Source organism: Pholis gunnellus, assembly GCF_910591455.1.
Source record: "Pholis gunnellus genome assembly, chromosome: 19".
Classification (NCBI taxonomy): Eukaryota; Metazoa; Chordata; class Actinopteri; order Perciformes; family Pholidae; genus Pholis; species Pholis gunnellus.
The window spans coordinates 5516071-5543066 of record NC_136546.1 but is presented as its reverse complement, the minus strand read 5'-3'; the positions used below and the strand labels follow the sequence as shown (position 1 = coordinate 5543066).

The 26996-nt window shown below is 44.0% G+C and overlaps 1 protein-coding gene across 5 annotated transcripts in view; it reads right to left on the bottom strand.

Annotated features, from left to right (window-relative positions):
- Window positions 1–240: 240 nt before the first annotated feature.
- epha7 (eph receptor A7) overlaps window positions 241–26996 on the bottom strand; it is an 85248-nt gene continuing 58492 nt past the window's right edge. The window contains exons 6-17 of one of the 5 annotated variants that reach the window (XM_079180768.1): window positions 20402–20526; window positions 19086–19254; window positions 16614–16758; window positions 14810–14865; window positions 11635–11760; window positions 11008–11193; window positions 9926–9987; window positions 9469–9678; window positions 8290–8505; window positions 5062–5255; window positions 4267–4422; window positions 241–2380 (exon numbers count right to left, since the gene is read on the bottom strand). In XM_079180768.1, the coding sequence (XP_079036894.1) occupies window positions 2266–2380; window positions 4267–4422; window positions 5062–5255; window positions 8290–8505; window positions 9469–9678; window positions 9926–9987; window positions 11008–11193; window positions 11635–11760; window positions 14810–14865; window positions 16614–16758; window positions 19086–19254; window positions 20402–20526 (1760 nt within the window). In that variant the 3' untranslated portion in view covers window positions 241–2265. Of the gene's footprint in view, window positions 2381–4266; window positions 4423–5061; window positions 5256–8289; window positions 8506–9464; window positions 9679–9925; window positions 9988–11007; window positions 11194–11634; window positions 11761–14809; window positions 14866–16613; window positions 16759–19085; window positions 19255–20401; window positions 20527–26996 lie in introns of all 5 variants that reach the window. The other 4 variants (XM_079180770.1, XM_079180771.1, XM_079180769.1 and 1 more) reach the window with 4 other exon arrangements.

Genomic DNA, 26996 nt, shown 5'->3' with positions numbered 1-26996 from the left:
TCGAGATGAAAACAGTTGAAAGAAATGACTGGATACACAGATGTATCTCAGGTTACAGCAGCAGTAGAAGACATGGTTGTAATGGTTTTTCTCCATCAACAGCACTCCTGTTTACGTGACAGCCGAATAAATGCATTTCCTCATGAAAGAATACTGCACTGAAAACACACTCAACATGGGAACGTTCTTTTTTTTTTCTTTCGCATTTGAAGTGGAGACAGATGGCACAGAATAGGTTGATTGGCTTTCAGCACATCTTCTGCAAAGACCCCCCCCCCCCCCACCACCACCACCGTCTCTGTTCTCCGTACAAAAGACGTATGGGAGAAAAGAGGAGCAATCTTAAGAGACACTTTAATGCATGTTCCGTCACATCTACTACGCCTGTGAGGGGTGAGTGGCAGAGACGCAGGAATAAATAAGGGAGCCAGCATGGCGTGTCTGCAGAGCTGGGGCGGTGTATGTCGGGAGGGGGGGGCGGGGATTAACGGCTCGATCCGCGTCCGACTGGAGCTCCGTCGTTTGGTCCTGATTTCCAGACCCGGAACCTTGAAGTGGCTCTTTTGATTTCTGGACAACGGCGTAGGTGTCGGAAGATGATGTCAGCATGGCTAAGTGGCACCTTTCTAGAGTTTCGAACGGGGGGCCTCTTTCATCTCTCCAGCCACCCAATTGAACATTTCCAATGCCGCGTTTGATTTCCACCAAACGTTTTAGCGTATCGTAGCGGCCAAATACGACATGATTATTTCTTTTGATGACTTGGCACGGCCGATTTCCCGAGCACTTCTTTTTCAGACCGTTTTCAGGTCAAAGAGGTACATTCCTTTCGTTTTCCGACGGTGACTGAATCTTTTCCAAGGGGTTTGTCTCAGCACAGCACACACATGCGATAAAACCTAGCACCTTTAAAAAAAAAAAAAAAAAAAGACTTTCAGGCGAGGACCATTTCTACCTGGTAATTATTGCTCTGTTTAGTCCGTCTCTTCACTAACCGTGTCGCTCGTGGCATTAAACCGTTCACCAGTTCAAGTTCCAGATAAAAAGACATCAACACTACAAGAAAAGAATAAAAATAGGGAGCTTGTCCACCCTTTAAATGAATACAGAAAGCATTGCCAGTGAAGTGCCTAAAATAGCGGCAATACTTAATGTAACGCATTCTTTTAAGGCAGTATTACGTCTACAACGTTCTTGGATCCACCCTTTTTAAAAATTGTACTTGCAGCTCGACAATGCACCCAAACGAACACTGTGTGCAACATGACGGCAAAACAATTTGTGGTGGCTTCAATTTCAATCAAATCTCTCAACAGTGCTGCAAGAGCCTACTCAATAACCATGTAACCGTTCCGCGTTTCCCGTAGTGAACACTAAGACAAAGGATATTGCTACTCTGATATAAAAGTCTTTTGATTTAGAAGAACAATTCGCCTCCTCAGTGTTGCACTCTTCAGGAAATTCCTTAATAAAAAAAAAACTGGTTGAAACCATGTCGAAAACCCCCCCCACACTCCCGTAGGCTGCAAACAAGCACGGGAGGTTACCGTTTTCACTTCAACAGCACATGAAGGGAAACACGAGTCACTGCAAACAGTTCAAACAGTCCAGCATGTGTCAGCAGCACAAAAAGTACCTTTTGAATCTGCGCCTAAAAAGTTCCCTCTGCGTTTGGATAAAAGAGAGTTTACCCTGTTGTCGAGTCCAAATAGAAGAGAGAGAAAAAAAGACAAAAAAAACTGCTGCGTGGGCAACATGTCACTGTGGCAGACAGATGCAAAATAAACAAATTAGAAAGAGAAATAAGTAAAAGCACCGCAAGTAGACACATTGTTTTTTTTTTTGTTCTTTTTAAAGGTAATCCATAGCCATGGTGTGCACTTAAGTCATTTATTAAATTAAAGAAACGGAAGCGTCAAACTCCTTTCCAATGCGCCATTTGATATATGGTCGAGTTCATAAACGCTTCTAAAAAAAATTCAAAAAAAGTGAATAGAAAGTCATCTCGTCCAGGTAGTTTCTTTTTTTTTTTTTGTTGCAGTTTTTTTTTCCCGCCCTTTTCCTCTCTTTAGCGCCCTTTTCAAGAGGCGGACCGCAATCCTTCACTGAGGAACAAAGGAATGATTTCACTCCAGACAGAGCCGGAAGAGTCAGACATAACAGATGTCCGTTTACTTTGACGATTATCCCGCTTATGTCCCAGGCACTGCTCCAGATAAGTTCTGTTTTTTTTTAGTTGTTGTTTCTCGTCCCGTCCGTGGTTCGTCACACCTGGACACCCGTGCCGTGGAGGTGCAGCATCTGGGCTCTCATAGTCTGTATGCTGCTCATGATCTTTTTCTGATGGCCCACCAGCGTGATCCCCAAGCTCATCACGTCCCTGGGAAGACAAGACACATCAATCAATGCACTGGACCACAGTAAGGGGCCAAACAAGTGCCATTTACAGCCTCAGCTTTGTCATTATTGTGAGTAAAAGGTACATAAAAAGAGGCAGCTAAAACGCAGCAGGCTTGTTTATGTATCTCAATGCTACATTTTTAACATCGATATCAAGGCTGATGTTGAAAAACAAAGAAAAAAGTACGATCTGAAGTTTGGTTTTATCTTGGGAAGTATGTTCGGAAGTTCATTAGAACCCTTGAGCATTTTATGGGAATGCGGAGACGAATGTTGACATCTGATGGCCAACGGGACTTCTGAGTAACAACTCGAGGGCAAGCCACAGTCTGGGCTGACGCTCATATTCAGCCGCTGTCAACGAGTAAGAATGCGATAAAAAGCAAAACGCAAAGAGTTCACACGAGTTCATGAGGCTTAAGATGAGGGACACACAACATGGGAAATGCTTGACGAGGAACTGTGAAACACCATAAATAATGCATTGTTTCACTTGTTGTAAAGTTCTTAAATTCCACACAGGACATGAACTTTGGTGTTCCAGATGACCACAGAGCATCAAACTTGCTTTAGACTGTAAGATTCATTCAGCTAAACTTACATGCACGGGTGCACAGAGGCTCTCAACGAACTGTAGTTACGTACTGGCGTGCTAGCTGTGACTTATGATTTATATCTCTCTTTTTTTTTTACATTTTCTCCAACATAACATAACTTTCTGATTGAACCCTTTGATGCGTATGATCATACCAGCCTGATCATTCTGACAAACTCATTTGAATTTAGAGGGAACACAGCTTGCATATGGCACTTTAGAGGGTCTTAATTGTGAAATTCCACAGAAGAATGTCCTGATATTGTCTGGGGAGGTGGTCTGCTATTATTCTCAAGTGAAATTGGTCTGTGGAAACCGGAGGTTTCTCAATGACACCCAATGTATTCTGGACTATTTATTCACACAATTGAAATTCAATTTTTCTCTGAAATAGTTGTCAGGCAGTAGTTATTTGTCAATTATCAATGATGTTATTCATTATGTAATACTTATGCTTAATTCCTTTGTGTAATTTGTATTTATTTATTTATTTACTACCAACAGGCTGACTGATTTATGGAATGAATTTGAAATTGCATGTAAAATCACGTTCACCGAATTGTCGCTGTTATTTTGAAGTCAACGCTATGTAAAGATTTATAGTACACTGTGTTACGGCAATCTTTAACAGAAACACTGTTCTCACTAATCAATTCCAATAACTTCTAACTAGCTGTTTTCCATCCGTTCTAAATTAAGCCACAATAAACACAACTCAATTGTTCGTGTGGATTTTTGCTTTAAGCCAACCAGCAGCGGGAGGAACTCCGCCCTTTGAGCCCGGAGAAGGCTTTTAACGTCAAACATCTGTGCACGTGTTTCATTGAGGGTAACAATGAAAAAAACTCGAAAAGATTGAAAATACTCTCTGATCGAAAGACAAACTGAGCAGTGTGTATAAGAAGCCTGGATTTAGTGTTGTGGAAATGTCCATCACATTGAATTTGTCAAGCCAGATGAACACGGAGGTGTTGAGTTTGCATTGTTCATTTATTGGCCATCTTCCTAAAAAATGTGTAGTATATACAGTGTTAAATCATGGAAGAAATAAAGGCCCAGGCCAGTAATTGAAGTTACAGAAACTCATGAACCTCATGGGGTGGCAGTATAACAAAACTCTGCTTGGAGGCAAAATGCAACAAAGTAGATTTGTTTCCTCATGTTGGGATGGAAGGAAGTGAAGTGTAGGTGAGATCACAGTCTTAAGTGTGGCTGGTATTAATGTTCTCTGCTGATGCTTAAACCGCGTGAGGGGCTTCACATCTACTTACTCGATTGACATCCTGGCCACAGATTCCAGGGAACCGTAGCCAGCCGCTGTGAAGTTGTCTCGGTATCGCTCCATCTTGATGGCTTCCAGCCACTCTCCCACTGAGCGGAAAGCGGTGAAGTCTGGCGTGCTCTGATCCAACAGTGGACTAATTGGTCTGCGGGATGAACACAGAATGATGTTTATGTCTCGCGTGAAAAGGAAACGTTCGGCTGAAAACACGATCAAGCAGGAGACGAAACAAAGTGACGACCACAGGCATCCAGCGGTGCAGCAAATTGCGAGGGGGGGGGGGGGGGGGGGGGGGATCTGATTGGAGGCTTCAATCAATAAGAAATTCACAAAGACATGCAGCGTGTCAGCTCGCTTCAGAAACATATTTTTGTCAATATCTTTCCAATCTGATTACATTCCCGACATACGGTCTCCATATAATGAAGCGCTTTCTAACCAGCTGTAACCTCTCGATCTCACCCCGGGAAACTATGTTCTGACTGCAAATAGAATTCATCTGACAAAACGTCAGAGTGAGGTCTGGAGTTCCACACTGCACTTTAAAAAGTACCAAGAACTCATTACAGAGATTGATTCAAAAGCCCTGATATTGACCATACAGCCATGGAAGCTGCTTTGTGGTATCGATCCCCCCTGGGATTTATCTTTCATCTGTGAACTACAGAGGCTAAATCATCTGTTGGACACTTTGGATCATCCACTAATGCACTAAAGTAAAAGATCAAATTCCTTATTGTATGAAGCCACATTTAAAAAAGATTCATTTTTATTTTTCCCTTACCTTATACATGTTCCCACTGGGGTTTTCAATGTGTTAGGGTTGCGAATCATCTTGTCAAGGATGCCAACTATCTGATCGAATTTGGGACGTTCGGCTCTGTCTTTCTGCCAGCAGTCCAGCATTAGCTGATGCAGGCCTGGTGGACAGTCCATTGGGGCTGGAAGACGGTAGCCTTCCTCTATTGCCTTTATGACCTGGGAAAAGCAAAACAGAGGGAGTCATTAGTACCAGCACTTAGTATCATTCTAACCCTAACCCCAAACCATCAGCATATACTATCACCCTAACCCCCAACCCTTTGTTATCAGCCTTTAGCAGCTCCCTAACCCCAAACCCTTAAGAATCAGCCTTTAGTAACACCTTCATTAAACCCTTTATAATTAGCCTTTAATAGCACCAGAAGCAGTCACCAGGCCAGTCACATATTCAAAGATTCAGTTTTAAACAACAAAGGTGTGGTGGGCGAGGTTTGGCAAAGCGATAGGACACTGACAGGCACTTCCGATGAAGTATATTGGCAACTTAACTTTACATTCATGTAAATGGCTAACTTGGCTGTTGGCTTGTGTTTTTGTGAGATCCAGCATGATATAAATAAACGGACTTTCATTTGATGTTAAAAAAGGCTGTGAGATCTATTCAGACTGGGCACATTCCCAAAATCAGCCCCTTTCTCTCATTTACTGATCCTGAAAAGACAATGTATGCTTTTAGTTTGCCTTTGCTCTCCTCTTGCTGGGCCCAGTTAAAAAACAATTCAGTTAGTGCAAAACTCTGCAGTTAAGCTTTTACGCAACTCTTTAGGAGATAGGATTCTATTACACCTGTCTTTATTGGCTGACATTTCACTTCTAACCTCTAAGGTTTCACAAACTTACATATTAAGTTCCTTATATGCCATGTGAGTAAACAGAAGACTATATTTATACTGCTCCGTGAATAATAGAATAATAGAATCTTTTCACAGTGCCTTTTAAACCTAATCTATTGTCACTCTGCATCATGCATGCAGTTTAGCACTGAGTACATTAAAAGTCAATGACTGGAGAGCAGTAGGTGCAGCGGGCACTTTGATTTGATTAGCTCCCCTTTATTTATAGTGTGGATAAGCAGCTGTGTACATTTTTGCATATTTTCATCAGCTATTTCAGTCAGGACCGCTCAGACGAGAATGACTCACGGTGGGAAAAAGGTGTCAAAACACCGAAAATGTTGGGAAAAATGCAAATAACGTTCTTCCCGCAGCCCCGGAGGATGTTTGCTGACATCTTGACGAAGTGCGAAAAATTTCTGACATTGATGTCTGGCAAGCAGCACCACATACGGCTCTCTAATGCCCCGGCCATCTTGTTTAGCATTTCTAACATCTGATTGTTCAAATCAGCAAGCCTCTGCTTTGGAGCGCCGGAGAATCTTAATAATGTTTGGGCCTGACGCTGTGGGTGCTAAACACCGTGCACCATATAGAAATCTCGAGGCCCGCACAAACTCGCCTTCCACCATCAATCAAAATGAGCCAAATGTCCGACAATAAGGGACAGCTTCGAGTGGTCGGCCGCAATTGAACTCTCCTCAGTGGGAGTTGACAGGAAGGCTGGCGACAGCACTCAGGGAACTGCGGGTGAGTTAATCATTATAGCAATTTGTGACATTTGTAAAAAAAATAAAATAAAAAAAGGATTGTGGGACTGTGTTCTCTGAGGAAGAAAAGTCTGGGCAATGTCAGGAGTCAGCTCTTACTATTTCCTTGAAGCGAAGGCACTTTAAAGATACCGTTTCTGATTCAATTACAGCACATAAAAGAACCCCCGACATCAGATGTTTCACAACATCAGCAGTCAGGTGGGAGAAACTTTGAAAATGTGTATTAATAGTTTTTAAGAGCTGCATTGCTGGAGCTATCTTATCTTAATTTGATCGAGTTGTGCTTGACTGAGGTTTGACTTCATTACATTTCTTATAATATTTGAAAAAAAAAAGTATTGCTTTTGTAAATATCGAATATAAATCTAGTTATGTTTTATGTACAACAAGAGGGGTGGGAATGAATTCCTTGTCTTGCAGTAAGTGACTGTACTGAGGTCTTTACACGTTTCATTGATGGGTGTCAAAACACCTATAAAAGGGATAATTAAAGAAGTACTCTATAAACTTGTGTACTGCACTCCATAAAGTTGGGGAGGAGAGAGACGGATTGAAGAAAAAAAAAGTCAAAGCAGCAGATTTCCTGACATTTACAACCGAGCGTGGGTCCAGCTCGGAAAACACTGGATCCTAGACGTCCCGTAATGCAACACATAACATCTTGTGATCAAACCCTCCCTGACTGGTAAAGGACCATGGGCACCTGTGACATATAAAAGAGGTGTGACAATGGCCAGCTGATGCAGCTGCGTGGAACTTTTTTTCACACGTCCACGTGTAAAATCGGTGAAGTGCCGCTTTAAATTCAGAGCGTATCTATGTCTTTACATCCTTGTATCCAAAACCCGTAACAAAGCAACAAATAAAATGCAAACGGCAAAATATGCTCGAGTTGCCGCCTGTTTAATTGGTTCACCACTGCTACTCACAGTGGTTTACATTAGCATAAGTCATTATAAACTTTTAAGGGCATTTGAATCAAAAGCCTTGTGCATGACAAGTTCTTTCCACTCCTCTTGTTTATATTGAAACCAGCATCAAATCCATGTTCTCAGGACTCCATTTCTATGCGTGTCCCACTCCGGGTCTGTTTCTCCTTCAAATGGATTCAGACTGCGTGATCATAGCAAGACTTCTTGAACTAATTAAGGCGCAAGGTTACCGTCATGGCCGGGCTGTTTTTCGTGAGGGTCCCGCAAGAAACGTCTCGAAGCAGAATCACAAAGTGGGAGTTTTGTTTGGGATATTTATGTTTTGGTAGAATGACTTTGTGAGAATTTATTAATAAATGAATCTCTGGGAAAATCCCTGCCCCGGTTCAGATTATAGTTGACAAAAAAAGTTGTTCTCCCAGACCGTACTGACGCTCTCTTTTTATGAGCTTGTTATTTGTGAGCAACACACGATTTATGGTTCAGAACCTCAAAGAAATGAAAGAAAATAGCAAAAATGTTCAAATTTTCTTCAAATCACTCTTTAAAATCAGCACATATCTGTCTCTTTTTTTATGGTCTTTGGTTATGAGGTAGTCCATCAGCAGAATGTCAAAGTAACTCAATGGCTTCATACCAGGTAGTAACTTACATCTTGATTGGACATATCCCAGTAGGGCCGTTCCCCATAGGACATGACCTCCCACATGACAATGCCATAACTCCACACGTCACTTGCAGAGGTGAATTTACGATACTGTATGGCTTCTGGCGCGGTCCATCGGACGGGTATTTTTCCACCCTGTTCAGTAAAATGCAGGTCAGTGGCTGGAGTAAAGATCAAATGCATTATATCCTGCATCTTCCCCTAAAAACATCAATTAGAGAGAGTTTCACAGTTACACACAGGGTCAAAACACAAAGAAATAACAACTTTCCCACAAACCTGAGCAAAAATACTGCCACCACTTTCTAACGGGGCATGTCTTTGTATGATGGGATCTGTGGCTTTAGTAATGGTTAGTAAATCATTTATTAATGTTTTATAGATGAATCATGAATAAGAACAATAAGGTTGCGTGGTTGTTGTTGCAGCGCTGCAGGGCATCTACACTTAAGTTTAGTTATTAACACTGCAGACATGACTTATGAATGCAGACTTAATGGATCATTGTTAAGTGAGAATCTCATGACCCTTTTTATGAATTGCTGTTTCACATTCATCTTCATTAGAAGTGCATTGACATGTTGACCTGACATGTACATTTGAGTGAAAAATGCCTTCCCTGCCTCAGGAGACAGTTCTGCTTCTTTTTTTTTTTTTCGCCAGCAGTTCAAAAACACAAAATGACTTGATTTACAAGCCCGGAAAAATGGCTTACAATGAATCGATTGTGAAAGTGTTGACTCAACCCCTCCCATTTTTCATGTTCTTGGGGTGTTTTGCTTGCGATTGGTTGTTGCAGCATGGCTCTCGTATAAGTATGCTGTCGTTCCATATTGTGAATTTGATGCTTAAAAAAAAAAAGTCCACGACCCATATGTTGCATTTGTAATAAACTCAGTTTAGTTGTTCTTATTAATGGCTTAGAACTGATTTATAAAGCGTTAGTAAATGATTAACTAACCCTAAATAAGACATTAGGTGAAAAAGGGTGAATAGTCCGAAAGTTGCACTCAGACATATCTTGTTTTGCAAATAAAAAATGGTGCAGACCACTTGGGCGTGCACCAGCGCCTCTGCTCTATTTTCATGCACCGGCTGTGACTCGATTAGAGGATTCAGACAGGGCTCTGGCTAGAGAGGGAGCAAGCACTTTAATTGACTCACAGTTGTTGTGTAGACAGCCTCGGGATCGTCGTCGATCACCCTTGACAGGCCGAAGTCAGACACTTTACATACGAGATTGCTGTTGACAAGGATGTTTCGCGCAGCCAGATCTCGGTGGACGTATCCCATGTCGGAGAGGTATCTCATTCCCGCCGCTATGCCCCGCAGCATCCCCACCAACTGGATGACTGTGAACTGACCATCGTGTTTCTGCGCGGGGCACAGAGACAGAGAGAGAGAGAGAGAGAGAAAAGAAAAAACAGGCGGGTCAGCCGTCTCCGCTGACCATGTGGGAAATGTAGGTCACAGCACTGCAGCAGCTCCAGCACAAGATTTATGATATTTATGCGACGCACAGATCCAACTGCAGACCGCCTGCTCTCTGGGACACTCTCCAGCAGATGCAAAAAGGGAAAGTTACAGAAGATGCTCTCACACTTTTGAAGGTGACACTCACCCTGAGGAAACCGTCTAATGAGCCGTTCTCCATGTACTCGAGGACAATCATCACGGGCTTCCCTAGTGAACAGAAGAGACGGAAAATGGAGAGGGTGATCAATTCGGAGCAGGATTTGTTTGCTCCGAAAATGCTCCACAATAAACAACTATGCCGGAACTGCTTTGGAGTTATTTTTAGCCGCGTGTATTGGCTTTTAATTAAATGTTACCATCTGCTCCTTTTATTACAGTGTCTAAATGAGAAAATGTTAAACAAGGACTGTGGCAAATTTAATCAGATATAATATCACTCTAACTACGACGCTTTTACCTCCCAAAGCTAAATGTGCTTTGATGAAACTGATCTTGCAGGATGTTTAAGGGGTGACACCCCAAGTGAATAGGGAAATCATTCTAATTAATATATACCAGGATGAAACTTCCCCAGTTCATCACTAACATTATACCAATTATTTTTTGTATTACAAGTTTTTCTGAAATTGCATATTGAAATACGCAGATGATGCAATATCTTATTACATAATGTATACATTTCCAGAACATTGGATAAAAGGTTCCAAATTGTCGTTTCATTTTGTTGACACATTAGCTTCAAAGCTTTTTACAGAAGGGATTTTGCATAGCTCTTATGACTCCATAAATCAGAAAATACTGTCGACAGCAATACACATTTTTGCCATGTTTTTAGGTATACAATGTACAATGTGAGATCGGAATGAAAATGTAAGGTTTGGTGAATCTAAGTGCAACTGAAGTAGAGATTGCTGTTGAATTGGATAAATAAATTGAAAAAAGAATTACGTTTTCTGAAATTTTATGTTTAAATATGCAAATGAGGCACGATCTAATGGTAAGATTTGGTGAATTTAGGAGAAAGTAAACAAACGCAAATAGACAAAATAGTCAAATAAACACCTGAATGTGTACCTTGGATGTTTTCTTTCCACTACTCTGAAATTGGAGGCAAAAAAGCCTCAAAATCTCTAAATGTACCAGTGCATGAAAAACAATGTTTTTGCCCCGTGGTGTCTCATCTGAGCTCACGCTTCATATATTAATTTCCCCTTCAAGTGTGATTACCTCTCGTCACGACTCCCTCCAGATGAACCACGTTGGGATGGTCGAACTGGCCCATGATGCTGGCCTCGCACAGGAATTCCCGCCTCTGCTTCTCCGTGTAGCCCACTTTTAGCGTCTTGATGGCGACCGACACGTCCCGCTTCCCGGGCAGCTTGAGCCGGCCGCTGCACACCTCCCCGAACTCTCCTGTGTTGGGACGAAGCCGTTCGTGAGTGAGGTGTGGGTGGGGTTTAATGACAAATCTATCCGTGTATTTTGAGACAAAGCAGCTGTGCAGCGGCGGAATACAGATTGGGAGTGCGACATCTTGCTATACCCGGGGGAGTGTAACCAAGACCTATAATAAGACACGCTAGTGTAGCATAGATACTGTCATTGACCGCCTCTGTAAAATCCATGTGGCAGCAATTTCTCAGCTGTGGAAAAGATCTCGGTGACTGCCTCCACCAGATGCAGCCCACACGTTAATTGCAATGAACCCCCCCGCCTGCCTCTCTTTGCAATGGCACTATCAATATACAAGGCACAAAGCTCTGCCAAGGTGTAAATTTCTGGCTGTCAGTGTGATATATGAGAGCACGGAGTGACTAAACAGCAAGGGCTGAGAGGAATTGGGATGGTGCTCACCTGCGCCGATAACCCGCTCAATTTTAATGCAGGAGGCGTCCAGCTCCTTGGCAAACTGATGGACGGCCCTGTTGGGGTCCTCGTAGGTCTCGGGGTCAATGTAGGTCTTGGTGCCTGGAAATTTAACTGTAGAAAGGTAAGAGGATTACTGTTATGAATAAATATGCACGCTACGCACCGGTGGACACTTGACAGGCAAACGGTTTCTAAGACCAGTGATTCAGAGGGAATTGCTGAGCAGTCAGCGAGCGGTGTGAGAAAAGAAAAAAAGGGTTTCCACAAGAAAATATCTATCACAAATGGGAAGCAAATATTTAAGTAACCCGTAACCTGAAAGTACCTCACTGAAGAATAATCTGTCTCACCGGCTATGTCGGTTCATCGTGCTTGGTCGTTTACTGACACATGATATCATTGTATGGACGAGTGGGGTTGTTTCCCAAGTAGACATTTTGCTGTGGAACCAAAGAGAGGCTCTACTAATTAGAATTTTACAAACAGCTGAAATCTCTATTGCTTAACCAAATTTAAAATGTTGAAGGGGACAAATCATAAACAACTCATTTTTTCTAATAATAAGCAAGACGTGTCTCCTTTAATGTTAAAATCTTAATTCCATTTTACAGCTTTATGTGGTTTAAATACCCCTCTTTTTGATTATCAGAAGGTAATCAAGTTCCGCAAGTCCTTGACTTTATTTAGTAGGAATCCAGATTCAAGCGTCCGCCGTTTCCAGTCGCTCAACTTGTCTTTCTCGGGTCCTGCGATGAGCCTGACAGGACAGAAGTTTGATCGGGTGTGTTCAGGCTCGATCGTCGTTTGTCCCAGCACTCATGTCCAAGTTTAAATGATCCATTTGGGTCTGAATTTAAACCCATCCCATGTGAATCTCCAGCTCCAAAAGTGACCAAATGAATGTGAGCAGCTGAGTTCAATCTAGAAAATAATGTTGACAAAAGTCGCATTGACATGACAAGTTTAGCCCCGGCCGTACATACGGTAGAAAATTGCATGACTCCAGTATTCTTTTGTCGAGTAACACTGGTATGAGACGAGTTCATGAAGAGCCACGAAGTGATAGTGGAAGCAGTTTGTAACCAATAAGGAAAACAAACAAGGTTAGAGTGAGGTTAGAGATGGGGGTGGGGGGAGTTCCTGTTTTCACAAATTAACAGCAAATTACAGTATTATGCACTATTAAGCAAACACATCCACTCACGGGGGGCGATTCCGCTGTGCCTTTTTAAATTCCGCTGATAACAATACGACCTGTCAACTTTAAAATTTAATGAGCTCCGGCCGTATTGCACTGGATAAACGCTGGACCAAAACAACAAGAGCAGAACTGCAAGCTCATCCGGATGGAGAGACTCTTTTAACTCTCTTTACGGAGGGGGAGGCGATGCGGCCGATCCCAACGCCCGCAAATACAACAAATGCATTGTGCTCCGGCGAGGGGGACTCCGGCGGCCCAGATTTCCCTCCACTTGCTCCCATAATTGCTTCGTCCATCCGAGATGTCAGCGGATCTGATAGGAGATGTCTTATCGTGGCGGCGTCGCCGCTACACGGCAGACAAATTGGGTCCACATGTTGGATTCGCAGTATCTGGCTTCTGTCGCCCTGGCAGCCTCTCGCCGTTTGATATTGCGCGGCGGATCACTCCATTAGGGCCAGACGCCGGCGCTTGAGTTTTCTCCCAGCTTGTTTTTCTTTCTCTTCCTCTACTGCTGCCGAGGATGGATCTGTCAGATACTTAGTGTCGGCCAACCCGGACTCGCCGGCGCTGCCTCCGCTTTAGAGCGTACGCATTGTGACACCCCCCTGACCCTTTTGTTTCCAAATCAGCAGTTTGCCTACAGCTTGGATCATTACGGCTCCACTTTGGGGAAGCAGTCTGCAGCTGCATCTCCAGGGGCATCATTAGGAGTGGTGTTAAAAAAAACCCCCAAAAAACAAAAAAACACTCTTACTGATAGAAGGGGCCTAGAAGGAGGCCCTTCGACAGAACAAACTGTGTGTGCACCAGAAGCTCCGGTCGCTCGCCAGGGGTGAAAGTAGATGGAAGTTCCTGACCGACCTTCATCACTTCATATTGTGATGCTCCCATCCCCAGCTCCATGCATCCTTTAACACACACATTATATTTTTTGACGCCTGCATGGTGCAGAAAAAATGTCTTGACATCATTGAAAGCAAACTAATAATTTAAATGGAAAAAGTGCCACGGAATCAATTGTGAATGATGGCAAAACGTTCAAATTTATAATAATTTGCTCCGTTTTTAATTACAGCTAAATTCATCCGCAACCTGACCCGGAATAAAACTTGTAAAAACATCACTACTTATTTCGTCTGTCCGTTCACTTGGGAGTATTTTTGTCAAGAAACGGCTGACAAAAGCCCTCAGCACTGGATATCAGACAGCCGCAGCAGAAGCTGACGTTTGCTAACAGGAGGCTAACTAAACAATTTTGGAAAAGCAGCAGGAGCGGATTAAAAAACCCCGCAGGTCTGTGGGCACAAAAAACCCACCGACACTGGAACGATTGACCCACGGATGAGCGTGGACGATGGTGCGTTCACGTCGCTCTTCGGATGGTTCCGTTCCCCGGAGTTGGGAAGTCGTTCTTCCGACGCCGACGAGTTCATGAGCTTCCAGTCATAACGTGGAAACAATATGGACGCTACGAAGAAGATACGTTGCGCTCTATTGCTTTAACAACATGTTTTTGCAGTTCACGTCATGTCATTTTTCCAAATATCCCGATACCACACTTTCCCGGTACTGCCGGACCACACCGGCCTCCTCTCAGCCTTGTCGTTCACTAAAACCACCTGAGTTATTCCTCCTTTTTTTTTTTTTTTTATGAGAATACAACCTCAACCTCTCCTCTCTCCCTGACAGCTGTTCCTATTCACGCGTTTGTAGTTCCCCAACACCTTCATCTCCACAGACTGAGTCCAGCCAATCAGCGGCAGATGTTCGCCTGATTGTTCCCCGGCTTTGACTCGAATCAAATGAACTGGGATCAAACGCTCATGCCTGTGGGTGCTAATGTGTTTTTTTAATGGCACCCCTTCCTGTTCAGCATGCAGTGATTGAGATGTCCCTGTCTACATGTATATATATGTGTGTGTGTGTGTGTGTGTAAACATGAACTTGGACACTCACACTGGAAGTAGAGCTCCTCGTCTCCCTCCTGATCTGCTTTGCTGTACCCGCAGTGCCTGCACGGGGGGGGGGAAGGGAGAGGGGGGGGGAGGAAGGGAGAGGGGGGAGTGGAGGAAGAGGGCGGCAGAATCAACTGATTGTGCAGAGGAAACGAACGCCCTAAATTACAAGTATTTTAATGTGGCAGCTAACGCCGCGCATGACAAATCCTCCGAGGAAAGCCAGCTGAGGAAGCGGGAGCTGTGAACCCCCGACAGCCTTACATAGCCTGGCTCCAAATACCTAATCACGTCACATATCACACAATGCATGCGCTGTAGAGGACGGTTCAACACATCTCGTAATATTATTCTTTTTTTTTTTTTTTTTGCAATATTAACGTGTTGAAGGTTCCCTCGAGCGAGCGTTTTGCTGCACAAAGTTGGTCTTTGAGCACAAACTGAGAAAAGAAATCAAAATGATGGATGACGTGTGAAAGGTGGAATAAGCCACGAGTGATGGACATGCACTTACTGCTGATGAAGTGACTCGTGCGCAGCCTTGTCTCCACCGCTCTGCTCAACCAGAACTCTGACATCTTCACGACATTTGCAGCTATTTTGAACTATTTTGGGATCAACGAAGAGCCAGTAAGTGGACCTTGAGCGACAAATCTCTGTTTCGTTCTATCATATTATTTATTTTCAGAATAAATTAAGCGAAGCTATCAATCGACACATGCTGGATAGAACACTGTAGATTTATCAAAAAATAAAGAAAAGTTTACATTTTGGGGATTTTTCTTTTTGCCTCTGTGGCCACAGTTTATTTTTACCAGATTGGGATTCTTTGTAGATAGAGTGCCAGTGTTTCAGACATAGAATGACACATGGTCAACAGTGCTGACCATGTGTCATTCTATGTCTAATGGTTTTTGAAACCAAACAAGCCAATTTTCACAGATGTTATAATATTCCGTCACTCATATGGTTTTCTTCTTCTCGCGGAGTTGCAGAGTGGAAGTCATCCACTGCTGCCAAAGTGAAAGTATATTATATATATATATACATGTGTATATATATACAGATATACATACATATGCAAATATATATGTATATATATGTTTTTTTTCTAATATACAAAATGAAAAAACAAAATGACAACCGAATTGATTGGCATTGTGTTTTGCATGGTCTGCATTAGCGTGATTTTGGCAAATGTGCATCATTTCTTTGATATGCTTTCAAGTCAGACGTCTGGATCTTTATCTTCAACAGACGTCGGAGATCCTGCCATCACTGGAGAGTGAAGGTCACCCCAAACAAGGGGAGGGGGGGGGGGGCCACAGGGAAGGCTAATTCTGATGAACCCTGGCGTTAAAAAGCAAGTTCTGACGGACAATGGGCTGGGGGCTTTGGGAGAAAAACAAACAAACGCAAACACAGAAAAATCTGTGCCATGTTCCATTCTGGATCTCACACACTCTCTCTCACACACACACACACAGGAATGCAGAGCCAAAAGCTTCCTCTCACTCTGGAGTACTTGTCTCATAATGGCTCTGCAAAAAAAATTGCTTGAAAATGTTGTCAGGGCTGGAAGGAGAGGTGGGGGGGGGGGGTGCTGAGGATGGAAAAAAAAAAAATAAAAGATGCATCACAACCCATTAGCACAGCATGCCACGAGATGAAGGGTGCGCACGTGTGTGCAGGCGTGCCTACGTGCTGGTGTGTGTGAGTGTGTGTGCGCGTGAGAAGACAACCACGGGAGGGCGCGGAGGCCCGTGAGTGACAAGAGAGGGCTAATTTGACAAGCGCAGACTCACAGGAGCGGAGAGTCAATGGGGCCCGCGAGAGCGTACCTTCTCCCGATGATGAAGCCGAACACCATGAACACCAGGATGATGGTCCCCGCCACGGCCACCACCGCTATGATGATGACGGGGTTCTGCTCGCTGGAGACGATCGCCGCTGACGAGACGAACACACACACACATATATGAAACACACACACACACACACACACACGGACAAGACATGCAAAGAAAAAGACTCAGTGAGAACTTTGGCACATCAAACAACTGCAATCGGTGGGACGTAATTGAGCCCGACGGGAGGCGTGGGGATTGATGACCCCTCCCCTTCCCTCTGAGGGAGCCCAGGAGGAGGAGGAGGAGGAGGAGGGAGGGAGGGGAGGGGTGGGGGGGGGGAGACTGCTTCTATTTTTGAGCCGTCCTCATACACTCGGCTCCACTGTTTCAGAAAGTGGGCTTAATAGTCCCAGACGGCGACGGCGATGCCCTTCATCTCAGACAAAGACACATTCAGGTTGGATTGCTTCCACGTTCGGAGCTCCCGCAGTGCTCGGGCTGTTTTGCGGCGACAAAACCGCCGATCGCACCCGAAGAGAGGCATCGCATGAAGTCAACGCGAGTTGTGTTTGTGTGAGGGATGGGGGTGGGGAGGGGATTCATAAATTTTATATCAAGTGGCTGTGCACTGCATAAATACTTGGGGAAAAAAGGTTTTTTGTTCGTGTGGCCTGTCTAAGGAGGAAGGGCGGGGGCAACATTCGATCAGTTGTTTTGGGGGGGGGGGGGGATTAGGAGTATTCGGCTGTCATATTACAAGCAGGTTTCCCCTGTTGAGGCTACACTGCGCTGGTCAAGGACACTATGACCGGACTGGATCACTTCTAACCTCGTCACATGGACACGCTCTGCATGCGGCCAGAGTAATTAATGTGTCCTTTTTTTCATGCAGGAATGTTGGATGTAAGGTTGGATGTTAGGGGGGCTCAGAACCAATGGGAAATGAATGAAACGGCGACTCGTGGAGGTTTTTCGTCTCACTCTGGGGAAACAAAAGCTAACAAGTGCGTTTTTCCCCAAAATGTTGATATTCCTTTTGTGACATTGTACATACACCGTTTTTTTTTTTTTTTTGCCGTTTACCGAGATTTATATCATCGTTGCCTCGTACCTCATGTGAATCCATGCCTCAACGATATATATTATAATGCCAGTCATTATGATCCCGAACACCTCGGAGCAGCATCTCTCACCTCAACTCCCCGATAACACGCTGCGACACTCGGGGCAGAGCTAATGCAGCTGATTAGATTTAAATGAGTTTATCCTCATGACGCTACAGTAGCTTGTCCTCGCGCTCAGTGATTTCTCCCACGACGTGTTGTCAGCACAAAGTCAAACGCAATTTCTCTTTGCTTTGCTTGGAAGCAAATTATTTCCCCGGGCTATTACTACAGGGGCCGGATACATTAACAGGTTGCACTTGAATTTGGAGTTGAGATCCTGGGTTCTAAAATGGTTATATATATATATGTACATACATATGTACATATATATATATATATATATATATATAGAGAGCGTTTTGGTCAGAATCTCCCTGTCAGGTGCTCGGCATCGGTGCGTTCGGAGACAGACTGATGTTCTCAGTGCGCTTTATATTCTAAAGATAATCAGACGGTTGCCAACTTGCCAGACAACCCGGGGATGAACACTGAAGAGGTGAAACGGTGTCAAATGAAATGTGTTTTCCACTTTCATACAGACTTTCACCAAACGCATTTAATTTGTATAAATTATAAAATTATAAAACGGCTCCGAGACTCCGCACCCAAGGAGAAAGGTTTGGACACTTTTATATTTCTAGCGAGCAAGGTAACAAAAACAAGCACACCCAGCAACACGGCGCAGGAAGAAGAGGAAATGTTGTTTATGTCGGTTGAAGTGAGGTCTTTGTTTGACGGACGAATTTGACATTAAGCAATGGTCTTGAAATTACAATATTTATAACTTGGACTAATTTCTATTAGAAAAACTGTTGTGATTTTTCTTTATTGGTGGACCGTTATTGAGAATATATAATATGATATATATAATCGAGGAATGGCCGCATATTCAAACTTTCACCGCTTCAAAGTCGCCTCTTTTTTAAAATCTGAATGAATACTTAATACTCTGGTGCTCATGGTTTCTGGGAATGATTTTCAAAATTTTTGAATTCTTAAGCTATCGACAAACATGTGAATCTCTCTCGTCATTTTACGTGAACTTTGGAGACTGTCCCTAACTTCAGCTCGTCATTTTCCCATCTACAGTCCATGATATTCCACAACAAATCTCGTGAAAACTGATGAAACGTTTTTTTTGGGGTTCATTTCTGAAAATGCATTTGTCTGTATCCCAACTATACAAGAAGCATACTTAATGCACAAGTAAAGCAGTCGTATTTGAAAAAGGTTGTGTGTGTGGTGGTGCATTAAATCCTACCTGTTTCCTCCTCCTTGGTGGTTATCTCTAGTCTGGGGCCGAAGGTACCGTACCCTGCCTCCGTGAAGGCCCTGATCTGGAACACGTAGGCTGTGCTGGGCTTCAGGTTGTTCACTGTGGCTGATGTGGACTTGGACCTCACCGTGGAGTAGACCCGGTCCTTCTGATCCTGCGCAAGGAAAAAAAACAAAAACATGTTTATTTCAAAAGTGAGATGGTCACCACGTGGCTGATTTCTAAGAAATACTGTTTTTATTCACGATTACTTTCCAATCGCTTCTACTTTTGCCGTTTCTTTTTATCGCTGTTCAGCGAACATAAAGGAAACTTCCTGCTCACGCGTTAAACGTTAAAAGCCTTACAATGATTTGAAGGGCGAAATCCCAACCTTTCATTTTTTCTGTTGAAAATACAAACTCAATACAAAATCAAATCAGTGCCGTGAAAGTTTTGTCTAATGATGAAAGTCCCATACAACCCATTAAGCTGCAGAACAGCAAAAACAAATACTATCATCTTACCATTATAGGCCGCCTGCCACCTCGAACCACATAAACACACATGACGTAATGTTCTTCATCAAAGGAAATCCATTTGGATGCACAGGCTGCACGCCTTGTGCACGTGCTTGTCGATCTGTAAATAGCTTTTGCTCTGCGAGAGCCCGAGTGGAATGCCAGGCTCTGTTAGGGGGGGGAGGGGTGTAGTTGTTGTTTCCAATTTCCCACTTTTACAGCTGGGCAGACCACAGCCACGGTACGTGACATAGGAGACTGATTCGTCAGTGTTTTTTTGTGCGAGAGGCTGCGGCCGGCACAGGGCTGGCATCGGATGCTCTGCTACACCCTTGCCTTTGATTTTCAATCGGCTAAACTCGCTCCATTAAATCGTTGCTGTATAGAGCTGATGTGTTCAGACAAACGCGGGGACGTTGGCGGTATAATCTACGAGGAAGGGGAAAGGAGATAACGGTGGCAGATTACTAATTCTGGCAGTGCGGCAGCCACGATCTGTGTGTGTGTGTGTGCTAACATGTGTATGGGGGGGGGGGGGGGGGGGGGGGGGGCTGTGAAGGACTGCGGCCTGATTAAAATCTTCTGAGCATCTTCATTCATTATTGCAATTATGAGACAAAGGATGCACTCGCAGGATTCTTGTGAATTCCACTCACAGCGGCATCGCAGATAGAATACAAAATGAAGAGTCGGCGGAAGTGAATGTGAAGTGGCCGAGTGATGGAAGTGTGTGTGTGTGTGTGTGTGTGTGTGGGGGGGGGGTGTGACAAGGATGCAAATGAATCTACTGAGGAAACTCACCTTTTCGTAGTATTTGATTTCATATTCCGTGATGACGCCGTTGGGTTGCTGCGGCTCCTGCCAGGACAGCTGGATGCTGCGCTGCTGCACTTTCTCCTTGATGACCTCGCTGACCTGGGACGGGGCTGTTTGGGACAAGAAGAGTTCAATAAGCGGAGGACTTTAAAAAACCCCACTCTACACCCCACACGCGTCGGCGGACCTTTCCAGCCGACTAATATTCACGATGGTGCTCTCTAACGTTTCACGCCTCGCCATCAACATTTTTAAAATGGCAGCAGAGGGACAGTTGTTACCGCAGCCAGCGGGGGAAAAAAGGTGGATCGTGAATGATAATTCACTTCCAAGTCATTTCAACATTTCAAGCAGACGCTTGCGCTCCCTGATGACTGATCTATTGAGAAATCCTCTCAGAGGGAGACGGGTGCACCTGTAACCTTCCGACATCAGTCTTATGCACACCGATTGTCTCTGGCTCTTTGCGTGACTCATTTGAAGTGTCTGGCTGCCTGGATTAACCGCTGCCACATTTACATTCGCTAAACAGTGCACACACACACACACACTCAGTTCCATCTTTTAGCTGTCAAGGTGAATAATGGCAACAACCTGAGCTGGGAATTAAAGGGGACATGTCATGCTTGTATTTCTGGGTTTCTGCGAGAACATATGTTTACATGATTTGATGTTAAAAAAGACAATTTATTTTTCTCACACTGTGAAATACTGTGACATACTGAATATGCCTGTATTCACCCTCTTGTCTGAAATGCTACTTACAAAATGAGCACACGCCTCTTAACCTTTTTCTGTCGAAAATAAATATAAATGAACTGAAGCATTCGGGTAATTAACAACAGGAAAACTCTTATGTAGAAGGAAGGGCTGGCGGCAGTCACACTAGAAACAGTGATACTTCTCTTACTTAAGAAGTAAGAGAAGTATCACTGCTAATAGTTCTGCAGCTGTGTCTTTCGCTGGTTCAACTTCCATTACCTTTACATCGTCACCATCTTGATTATAATCACCATCATTTATACAGCACTTTTCTTAAAGACCCCAGTGAGGAAAAAAAAAAAAAAGAAGAGGGAAAGCTTTTTGGCTTACTAAACCGCACCCCAAGGAGATGATGCTTTCAAAAAAAAAAAATGTAAGCTGCACTTTTAACAGCCTCAAAATCCATTCTGTAAACACACTGTGAAATCGTGATGAGTCATGCTGCTCTCGGGGCAAAAACATATTAATTAACGCGTCTTTGCGAGTTTGAAAAGGCGTCCTGGGGAACGACGTGGACTCCGAAGTGGAAGCCACTTGTCAGAAGCCGTACTTTGATTTCCGTTTTCCCCGGGTCTCTCCCGGATCAGAGACGTGCGTTTTCGCATGAAAGGGCATCTCGTGAATGACGGATTCACACCATAGGAGATGTGAATTCTTGTATATTGGTTGATTTTTTTTTTAAGCAATTTACAAAATGATGAAACAGAACAAGCTTAAGTTTCTCCAGTGGCACACCATATGGCTGTGAAGTATGTTTAAAAATCTGCAACTTATAGTCTCAACCGTGACGCTGAACAACATCCAACGGGAGACAAAAACCTCTTGTGCCATGCCCACTGACCCGGACCTCTAATGCAGCCTGACCTTAGATTGTTTTAAGATGACCCTGCCACTAATGACTCCGGCTGGATTAAAACCTCATTAGGCCTCATCGACATTCCTGACGGCAACACGGACGACAGCGGAGACCGTAGACCTTGTCCAAAAAAAAAAAAAAAAAAAAAAAACTGCTGTTGTGACATGTTCCCCTCATAATCCACCCAAAACACAGGAACAATGCTTCCTTTCTTTGCGCAGAGCGAACGGTCAAAGGGGACGATTGAGTTTTCCCTCCCCGAGTCACAACAAGCAGTTAGTGCAGCTTAACCTCATCCAATTTGGCTGCTTTCCTCTGCTCCCATCCAGACGGCGTCCTTGATATATGGACCTTTCCTAAAATCGGGTTTTCGAGGTTTATGGGCAGTAAATGATGCTTCTTGTCTGTGTTTACTGCTTTAGTCTGACATTTGCTTTCATCCCCTGCAGACGTTTTTCTTTTGTTTTTTATGTTTGCTGCAAAGAGAAACCTCTTCTTCAGCCAGGATATATATTTACACTGTCAGATACTCTTGGACTTGAGCAGTCGTTGAACAAATGGATACATTTAGTTGCGTACTGGCCCAGTGTGCTGTGGGAGTGCTTTTAGCTTTTATAATTCTTCGTTTTGGGACTGAAATCATCGCAACATTCATTTAAAGTATGACAAAGGAATCAAGTTACTGACTGAATGGCGATTCAGGCTAAAGACTACACAACATGCAGCGTCAGAGACAAATCACCTTCGGGACTATGAAGTGTATACCTTCTGTTTTTTCTACGTCTCTTTATGAAAATCAATTGGTAAGAAAGAGAAAAATGGAGCATTGATGCGGTTTTCAGGAGGTAAGTAGAAAAACAAACACATTGATTCACCCCAAAGCTGCTGATGATAGTGTCCAAACCCAACTCTGTGCTTTTATCTGCGCTGCTTCCCACCATAGACAAAACATACTGTCGACTTGTTCCTGTGGCCAAGTCGCACACTTGTCTTTGGTCTTGTTTGCCGCCAGCTTTGGCCTTTTAAAGTTATTTTACAACAATGCTAAACTATGAAGTTAAAGGCTCACTCACAAGAGACTTTAAGTCCGTAGTATGAAGTAAGCTTAAAAAAGCACTGGATTCTGCACTTCCCATGACGCAATTTAGACCATGGATGCACAAATAGAACTGGATGCAGCGCTGAACGTGGGCTCCCGTTCATTCCTATGAAAGTTGCTCAGTGGCGTATGAATGGGAAGAAGTACCTTTTTTTTGGGCCCAATGGCATCAAGTGAAGTTATAAATTTACCGTTTGACCACCATGTCAAATTTGCCTCTTCCTTCCTGGGGGTTTGGTTTAAGTCAGGTCTACCGATCAAACTACTATCTCACTTTCACTCCTCGGACCAGATTTGGCAGTTTTAGATACTATCCTACACTTCCCATGAATCACCTCTGCCGTGTCTTTGGTCAGACCAGGGTCTCAAACTACATTTATTATCATCTTTTATTTTATTGGTCCCTTAATGACACGTAGTATATGCGTATAGCACCATTTGAGGTTGTCGCAACAGCGATATTGTTCTGCTTGCAAAATGACAATAAAGTTCTTGATTGATCAATAAATTAAGACTTAGTATTGATCTTTTCTGCCTCCAACTTTGGCCTTTTACTTCCTGAAATCAATAATTGAAATGTCACACATGTGCATATGAAAAAATTGTACCCTTGTGCTAATTGCAAAACAAAAATGATGGCTCTTCATTTAAAAAAACAAAACAACCAAAAAACATAATTAGCATAGATGCATAGTTTTCAAGCGGCAGCAGGTTTGCTGCCGGCGTGCAGCATGATGAGCCACTTTCCCCACACAGCCTCATCTCCCTCCAGAGTGTGACTCAGGCTCAGGCAGCAGATCTGCCCCCATTTACCCCCCTTTGGCCCGCGGCTGTATGGCGACGATGACTCAGCTCAGCCCCGTCCCAACCTTCACTCCCTTTACCCCCCCTCCGCCACGGGGCTGACAGAGAGCCGGGGCCCCGCGTGTTTCCACAGAGATCATGAGATCAGTGAGCGGTATTAGCGGACGCGGCGTACCACGCGGGGCTTAAGAGGGCGATCATGACTTTTTTTTTTTTTTTGTCAGAAGTTAAGACCAGATATGAGCGTTAACGTAAAAGTAAAACCTGCTCCTCTGGCTCCTCTCGTCCCCTGTCCCCCCACCTTTACTCACTCAGGTGGTCCATTTAATGAATAACTGGATATCAAGGAGACCGGAACCAGTCAGCCACTCTCCGACGCTCAACATACCTGTGGGGCTTAACGCGGCGGGGAAATTCTATAATTGTCATGCTGGTCTCAAAGAGACTGTTTGGGGAACGGCATTTGTGCCTTCGTTTTGCAATATTAGAAAATGTGTCAGTGAACCCTAACACCTCCTCCTGTAAAGCCAACTGATCCCGAAGCTCACTCGCCACCGTGCTCTGCATCTGAGCGTCTTATAAATACATTAGACGCCGCTTCGTTTTAACATCCTACTCTTTCACTCAGCCGTCTTGATTTTTGGACACCAAGGCGAGGAGCAGCAGCGGGAGGTAGCTTCATCACATAAGCGTCATTCTCCGCCTGCGCGCTTGCCTCACGGACCGCACCGACGCTATGAACTCATATTAATTACTGCTGTTTTGTCGCGACGCCGTCGTGCATCTTAACGCCAAAGGCACCGTTGTCGTTGAGGTGCGGTAGATTGCTGGCGTTTGATAGTGTTTTAAAGTTTTTTTTTTAACAGGTTTTTAATTTGAAACAGGAGATTATAATGTCTCTTAGAGAAAATAATTATAATAGAAAAAGAATCCTTTGGGCCCAATATGGGCACATAAGCGAACGTAAAGCACGGCATCCTTTCAATTCAAACAATTGCAAAGGGACGTGTTTGGCAAAGGAAACTGACTGTACTGTTCTGTGCAACAGCTAACACTAAGTGCTTAATAAAAACACATTTGACACATAATAATAAAAGTCCTTTCAATCATTCAAAGGCTGTATAGTTCAGGAAATTATGCCAATACACTTAAAAAGTCCTGCTTTGCCAGCTGACTCTGCTCTCCATCACATCAAGTATTTCACACATTGACAGCCATTGATGCCTTTAACATGCTGCATAGGTACCATTCAGTTTCCTCCGTCACCACTGCAGAGCTGAATATTTACAGTTCAGGGGAATGTGCTTGTTAGACTGAAGCCTTTTTTTTTCTTTTTTCCCAGCACATCATCTCCAGCAGCCCGTGAAACAAAAAGCCCGGCGACAGTTTGGTTTGGCTGGCTTGACACTAACGAGGTATGACATAATCAAGATTACTTCTACTCTGTGTTGTGACTCCCATAACTGAGCAGAACGAGACTGCTCTTAAATGTTGGCATCTTTGGGGGGGGGGGGGGGTTGACATTCAAGGAGGTGTCGCAGCATGATTGTTACGGATACAAATAGTTCTCTTTGATGGTGGAACAAACGACATGAAGTTAAAGGTGCACTCAAGCAATTTAATGTTAGACTTCTGTAACGTTGGCAGACTCACGAGAGACAGGTTAAAAGACAAATGGTCAAAATTTAAACAGCAGGGGCTGAGATATGCCGACGTTTAAGCCCCAAAAGTACTGGATCCTACATTTCCCATGATGCAAATTGGTCGCGTCTCAAATTGGGGCGTAATACCTTTTGAGGTATCCAGATATATTTTAGATATCCTGATTTTAAGTCCCTAGCATGGGGCCGGCTCCAAAACGACTGGCTCCTCCATTTCCCATCATGCCACCAATAGCTTTGTTTTGGGCATGGTAGAACGCAGTGTTTGTAACCCAGGCTCTCTGTAGACTGTGAGGTGAGATAACCCTTGATGACATCATAAGGGATCGTTTCCTCAGACATGAAAAGACCCGAAAAAAAAGCTCCTCCAGAGCCACAGAAGACTGGTAAACTGACTTTCATGTGTAAAATTGGTGGGATTGCCCTTTAAGGTTAATGCCAGGCAGTTTGGCTCACGGTTAAATGAAAACCACTTTAGCTGAAAATAAAGACTTCGCTCAGGCTGAGAGAAAGAAAAAAAATACTTGCATGAGTTGAGAATTGTACGTGGGTCGCTGGATTTGAAAGCAAATGCATCTGAGCAGTCAGCACCCCCCCCCCCCCCCCCCCCCCCCCCCCCCGACCTCCACATTCTCTCTCTATCAACCACGGTCTCGGAGTCAAACTGCTGTCTGCTCCTCTCAGTGTAATGCTCTCCTGGTGGGGGTCGCTTGTCTCTCCCTGGATGCAATTTGCATTCTAAGACAGCAAGATCATTTCACCAAATTTCATGCGACCCCCAGCTGTTTTTTACAGTTGGAATGCCTGCGGATGTTGGTGCGTGGGTGTGCGGCGGTTTACTTATCTATGTGAACCCCCATAGAAAGTGTGTGTGTCTGTGTGTGGGGGTGGATGTTTATCTGCATCCAGCTACTCTCCACCTGTCTTTGGAGCTGGCCAGACTGAAACTGGCTTGCAGCTTAGCTCTGAAGGCCATTCATCCAGTGACTGGATAAAAAACAGAATTCCGCCGGTGAGTCAGAGAGTGAAGGATGAAGGACAATAATAGACCGGGGCTCTGATGAATGTGAGGGGAACTGTCAGAATTGGTGTGACAAGCTTCTTGCTCTGGGGCTACCGAGCCAGTGTCTCGCCGGTGGCATTGGGACTCAACACGGCATTGCATTTCAGCCAGCCGCTGCCGGCATGTAACATGTCACCTCCGCTTGGACGCAAACATGGAGAAAAAAAAGAGAGGACTGATGCAGTGAGGAGCGCTGTCCGTTTTCTCATGGTCATTGCTTAACAGTGGAGTTTCTCAAAGAATGTCAAGGCCTTTTCAGGAACTTTCCTCGTAGTTCTCAGGATATTGTTCTTATTTCAGAGTAGGTGCTCTCCCAGCACTACAGGAACCGTTAC